The sequence below is a fragment of the Morone saxatilis genome, unplaced genomic scaffold (genome assembly GCF_004916995.1).
Source record: "Morone saxatilis isolate NCDOM2014 unplaced genomic scaffold, NCSU_SB_2.0 Contig23, whole genome shotgun sequence".
Classification (NCBI taxonomy): Eukaryota; Metazoa; Chordata; class Actinopteri; family Moronidae; genus Morone; species Morone saxatilis.
In genome coordinates this window covers 1,468,730-1,475,436 of record NW_023339796.1, presented here as the reverse complement: position 1 = coordinate 1,475,436, position 6,707 = coordinate 1,468,730, and the positions used below count along the sequence as shown (strand labels likewise).

General features: G+C 41.7%; 1 protein-coding gene across 1 annotated transcript in view; it reads right to left on the bottom strand.

Annotated features, from left to right (window-relative positions):
* Positions 1 to 6,707, bottom strand: part of myo10 (myosin X) — an 85,613-nt gene that overhangs the window by 49,533 nt on the left and 29,373 nt on the right. The window contains exon 3 of the mRNA XM_035670935.1: positions 5,056 to 5,243. Coding sequence (XP_035526828.1) covers positions 5,056 to 5,243 — 188 coding nt within the window. The remainder of the gene's footprint in view (positions 1 to 5,055; positions 5,244 to 6,707) is intronic.

The following is a 6,707-nucleotide window of genomic DNA, read 5'->3' as shown; positions in this document are numbered from 1 at the left end:
TGTGTGTGTGTGTGTCAGAGATCATTGTGAACCAGACCACGTACTGTGGCAGCTGGGCAGGACTTTGACTCAGTGTTTAAGTGATCCTCCACCCGAAATCTAACTTTAGGTATCAAACACACAAACTTTACGAGCTTGAAACCTGGCTGTAAAAAATATTTGTCGACTTTCTAGCACAAGAGTTAGTTTGCACATGTCAGCTTCACTCTCGCTTCAACATATTGTATTTCACTTCTACCACAGAGATGGAAATGAGTGAAAATACATGTTAATACTTGTTGCCTGCTCACGTCATTTACAGAAACTATAACTTCATTTTGGGGGAGTCCAGTTACAGTAGAGCAGGACACATTTGACATTTTACCTTTTGCAGGCTTCAAGTGAATCTTTGAGTTGAGAGCATTTTAGGGCTGTAACTTTGAGCAACTGTAACTGTAAGTGTTAGTGTTGTTATTTTACATTTGAAGCTTCTATTGAAGTTTTCAAACAACACTTCCAATGTCTGATATGTCATATTTTCATTGTCATCACCCTAAACTAACCAAAAATCCTCAATTTGATTAAAATGATTCACTGGATTAAATGAGCAGGATTTGTAGGTTGCTGTTTGTAAGCACACAATTCAGTGAGAAAGAGAGAGATAGTAGTGATGGTCGAGTGACCTAAAGAGTGAATGAAGAGAGGGAGCTATCCTGGAAATAATCTGTTTTGTCCTGGACATTTTACTATTCTCATATCTACATGCATCAACTTTCTTGTTGCTGTGGTTGATGCACAGTGGTAATTGTATGTGCAATGGACACTTTCTACTAACTTTCTAGAACAATAAAATACAATAAAATAAATTCTAGTTGATTTGAACTGTTACTGATGTTGACTGAAATTAATGTAGGAATTTGCCTGAAACTGCAGCTTTTATGACTGTTTGTAAGCAAGTGCTGTCCTGTAGAGTCAAGAAAAACTGGAAAGTGTTGTGGAAAATGATTTGTTCTCTTCACTTTCCAATTTCTAGACTGCTATTGTTGCAAGAGGACGTTGTGTACTGTAACTGTGGTTAAGAGGTTTGTCTTGCAGCAAACAACAAAACAACTTCGGCTGCACAGGGGCACACAATCCAGGTAAAACTTGGTTTTAAGGGAGCTGCTTCTTTTAAAAAAGCTGCATATTTTTCATTCAGAATCAATAAAAAACAAAAACTGACAACCCTGTAGTCAGTGATGTTAAACTTCTATCAGTAGATTGAGGATAATTGGGGTAAGAATGATCCATAAAGTGGTCGTATTATTTAATAATTGACTTTTGTCTGGTCAGGGTTCCAAACAAGGCCTCCAGGGTTCAGGGTTCAGTCTCCATCCTGACGTCCACTCAGCCCACACACAGTCGGGCCCTCAGGAGAAACACTTGGCAGCAAAAATATGGAGTGTCACTGCTCCACCCTGCAATTATTCACAGCCTCCCACATCCATCACCCACAGCAGCAGACCAGAGGGAGCTCCAGCACTTCACTTCGCTTTAACACCACGTTTGAGATAATCAATGAAACTCACAGATCCAACACAAAAAGTATTAAGCTATTAGGAAACTTCGACAACTACTTTATGTTCCCTCTGCAGATAAATAGAGTCTGAGGCTGAATCGCCCTCTGGCCCAAGTATCAAATTAATCAAATGATTTTTTTTTAAATAAGCTTTTATCAGGAAATGTCTGCAGAGCAGCCTCACCCTGCTTCACATTCACTCAGCTGCAGCTCCACTGGGGAAGCTGCCAGTTTAAAGCCTTGCTTGAGGGCAACAATTAACAGCTAATTAAACAAGTCAGAGGTAGTAAAACGCTAGCAACAAGTAAAACCAAGGTTTAAAAGTGGCACTCTCACTGGTTTGGAGTCAACAGAAGTCAAAGAAGTCAAAGAAAAGCCGAACAGTGATACTTAAGTTCATTACTCATTTAAAAAAAACAATTTTGTGGGGGTCTGCTCCACCTTTTGCTGACACATAACTGGGTGAAATATATCGTTAATCTTGATGAAGGTACAGTTTATTCACCATGCAGAGGTTATACATTCGTGTTTTAGGCTTTTAGCTCCTTGCATATGCATCCATGATGTATTTTTCTACAAAAAAGAAAATCCTTAAAAAAGAAAAACCTGCAAGAACTTGTGCTGACTAATGTGCAAAAATACTCAAAAGCTTTGAAATTGTGTCTTTTTCAAACCCTTTTGGATTAATCTTCTTTTTTGTAATCTTGTTTTTGCATTTTTAAGCACTGGCTCTACTTTATCAAAATAAAAACCTTTGTTTCCCTTTGTACAGCTTTATAAGCAGCTAAAAAATAAGACCACGACCCACAGCCTCGACTGCCCGGTTTCACTTTCACAATACAGTCGAAAGATTCAATGTTCAACCTCGAAATGATGCAAATACTCTAAATTAGAAGAGGATAATCAAGCCTTGCAGTGTGTGTCTTGGGAGGCTCAGTGTGTCATTTACTCTGTTCTAACAGACAGTAAACCACCAGGTTGTGTTTTAGCTGAGACAACAGTTAAAGGTCACGACTGTGGTCTGTGGTTTGTCCTCTCTGGCCTGCATGGCTTCATGTGCTGCTGCCTCCATGGAAAAACTACAAAGTTTATCTTTCTTTTGAAGTCACAGATTCTGCGGTGAATTAAGTGTTTTCATAAACTCCAGGCGCTCGGAACTGGTGGAAAACGTCTGTAGCGCGGTTTGAAAAAATACACAGGAGGAAATGCAAAATCACCTTTCTGAAAAGCAAGGAGACGAGACTGCTGAACCCTCAAGGGGCAATGTGCTTGCTGCAGCAGGAAAAGTACCAGGAATCAGTGGGATAAGAACAAACACAAAGCAGATCTATGGCAGTGATACGTCTCTGCGGACAGAATGGCAGCATTGTGCGGCTCGGGGCCTCCTCCACTGACAATATGACATGTTTGTGTTTACGCCTCGCTGTGTGCGCCGAGGTGCATATTCTTCCCACTGACCAACATCCTGCCAAGACAAAGGAGTTTTTGTGCCCTGAACAGAAGGGCGAAGGCAACTCAGAGCAGGAGACAACTGTGTGAGGTATGTCTGCACACACAGCGCTGCACATAGCAATACATGGGAGTTATTCTATTCAGTTGGTGTATTCAGGTCAAATCTTAGACACCAAAATTGCCTTTAAAGTGATTACACTAAAGGACATAAGAAACCATGTTAATGGCAGAGATAAAATAATGTCTTTAAATGTATTAAGGTGGTTACTGTTATTTAAATCATTTGCATTTTTACAGAACAGTCATCACCACTTTTCCAACAAACACCAACTGTGGTTCGATGGAGCTAAATCCTTAATTCACTGATGTAGATGATAAAAACTCTGTGGGAACCGGCGGGGACCTGCCTTGTATAGGTGGCAATAGCAACACATGAAGAAGGAGTGTGATGTGATTCGCCGCTCAGAACACCATGACTCCACTTGTTTGCTGCTATATTATTGTTTTAAATCTCATATACAGTATATTTAACCTTTAACAGGTTACTGCAGAAAGCCGACAGTTATCTGTGACTGATACAGGGATGTTCTGGGTCGTCTACCATCTTCCTAAGCGAATGTCTGGTGGACTGAAGTTAATCAGTCGATACTTATACTTATGTTCATACTTATAATTATGGACATGCACTAAGAATTCTCATGTCTCATGTTGTTAACATTAACAATTAAACCAAGCCACCCTTCACTTTCTGCTTTCTTCACAAACTCAAACCGGCTTACATTTAAAAGGGGACATCTGTGTCTCATTACCAGCAGTGCCAATGAAACGGGGCCAAACAGGGCTATAAACCAATGCCAGCTAATTGTCAGAAAACTGCAACACTTGCGCCTGAAGCAGCGTGCTGCGACTCACAAACCCACCCTCCCCGCCCACACCTCTCAAGCTGGTTGTTTGCATCTTATTCCAGCTTAAATGTCTACCAAAGATACAAGACTTTTTAATACGCTTCTTGTAGAAAGTGAAATAATTTGGGTAGACATGGCTAATCTTTGGTATCTGCAGTTGGGACACTTTGTGGTTCAGGCTGATGAGTCCGACAAATTTGGACAGAACAATTTGATCTGGGGCAGCAATGCAATAATACTCTATGTCCTAATGCTGGAAATGATATTGCACTGATCTTTGAACAATCAGCAGTGATACTGATGAGGTATTAGCAACACATGACTGATTTGCATTAAAGAATATGTCTTCTGAGCCCAGTCAGTGACATTTGCCAATTTTAAATTGAAAGTGAGTTATTTTATTTAGTTAGTTCTTACATAATTCTCTTTACCCCATGTCGCCCCAGGAATGAATAAAATGCATTCGCCAGCTATTCAGGATACTTCGATGACCACAAACATAACAGTTCCCACAGAGTCAAACACTGTGATGTCCCCCGCATCCGCTCTTTGCTAAATCGGGGGCCAAATATTATCATATCTTAAGTGTAAAAATATCTTTGTTTTGAAGTCAGGCGGGAAGAGAACGTCTCTGTCTGTCTGATAGAACAATAGAGCGACAGAGGATGTGAAAGTTGTCCAGCTAAAATCAAAGAGGAAGGATGTGAGGAAGGAAAGCGGCGAACAGAGGATGGAGATAGAAACAGTGTGTGTGTGTGTGTGTGTGTCGTGGCATGTAGCGCTCAGATCCTCAGAGCTTCAGCCAAACTGCCCAGGGGACTTGATCAAAGTGTTTGGCACACTGAAGGGAGAGCGATTAAATGAGTTTAAGACCGCAGCAGTTTATGTAAACGGACAATTAAAGCTCTCAATATAACCTCTGACAAGAAAGGTGCTGATATCCTGACTGGGCATTTGCTGTTGGTAAGTCAGCAAAAGCTGGGAAACTATCAGGACGAAGAAACTTCTGGCAAAATTTTACTTTAGTCTTTGAGGTTTTCTGCCTCCTAGTGGCCAAAAATGTGTTAATGCAGTTTTAAAGTTTGCATGAGTTTGATTAAACTTGAGTCTGGAGATTCAAAGACAACCACAAAACAGGAGGGCCCGTTCAATATCACCAACCTGATCAGGACACACTGGTTCTGCAGCCTCTTCCACAGCGAGCGGTAGCACTCGTTGGCGACCGCGAAGATGTGCGGGGAGATCTCGCCAAGGTGGTGTCGGCTGTACATCTCCACGGCTGGTCGGTCGTACAGGCCGGGCAGTGTCTGGTAAGGGTTCACCGCCGCCAGGATGGAACCGATGTACGTCTGAGGGTCGGGACACAGAGGGAAAATTGTTAGAAACACAAGTACGAATGAAAAATATCACAGAGATATCATGATAATCTCAAGACGTGAAACCCTGAGAAGGAACTGACTCTGAACCTGTACATAATCACTTGTCATTTTATGATCAATGGTCTTTACCATCCCTTTCACATCCCTGCTGCCTGCCATGGCTCAGTTGGAAGCACAGACGGGCCAAAGGCGACACATAATCTGATTTCTCGGACAAAAGCAGAGTCATAAAACCTATATTAAGCTCCAAGGGAGGTGGAAGAGAGCAAACATAGCAAGCATCTCCACACGTGACCTCAGTAATATCTACTGGGCCTGTTGGGAAAGCTCAGCAGCACAACTTTTAATGCATCTGACCTTTTCTTTTCCCCACCCTCCTCCCCCCTGAACTGCAGATTTTCCAAACCGGCTTCGGATTTCAAAGCAAAAACAAACCAAACTGCTGAAATAGAAGCTTGTGAAGCCAGAAGAAGTCTTGGCAGTGGCTGCAGTGCTGCGGTGGTGACTAATGGATAAATAGGCAAGCTTGGAAAAAGGCAGCACATCAGCATGCATCTGTGAGAAAACACACGTTCTGGACAGTCGTAAAGGTTACAGCCGCATCATCTAGACTCTGTCAGAAACACTCCTCGTCACCATCAGTGGTGAAAGTTTGAGCAGTTGCAAAAGGTTAGGGGAGCATTAAACTGGTTTTTTTAGCATCCACTGGAGCATAAAAACAGTGATTCTGTCAAAACCGAGTGTCCATGCTCATCCTTATTACGTTAAATACAGCAAAGGATGACATATCCTGCTACTAACACAGTGCTCTGAAGAGGAGGACATTTCTGTGAGTGCACCTTGGACCAAAAGTGAAAATCTCATTACAGCAGAGCACAGTGTTCCCATAACCAAACATTAGGTTGCGAGTGGCCCGGAGGAGGAGACAAAATGCATTTAGGAGACTGAGAGAAAGAAAGGAGCAAGACATTGTCTGCAGAGCATCTCCGTCTCCCCTCCTGCAGCCATGACTCAACTCTCTCTTATCCCGGTCATCTCCACCGGGCCCGACTGACCATAAAAAACACAAGACAACATCTGAAAGTAAACAGCTCTGTCAGTCAGTCACAGTATAAAATCTTCATTTCTGTCTTGTTTTAGTCTCACAGAGGTGGATTCATTTTTTTATGACATTTTTAGGGCCGAGCAGCGACTGCAGAGAAGCCCTATTACGATGCAGGGAATTGTTATAATTTTTCTGCCAAAAGGATCTCATTTTTGGAGGAATTATTACAATTTTTGGAGGCTATAACATGCTTGAAAAGATAGATAGATAGATTCTTTATTTATCCCGAGGGAAATTCAAGCATCCAGTTGCAGCATACAAACATACATTAGATTAAATTAAAATGAACCTATAACACAGTAGCCATACATTGAATTTAACCTGAGATC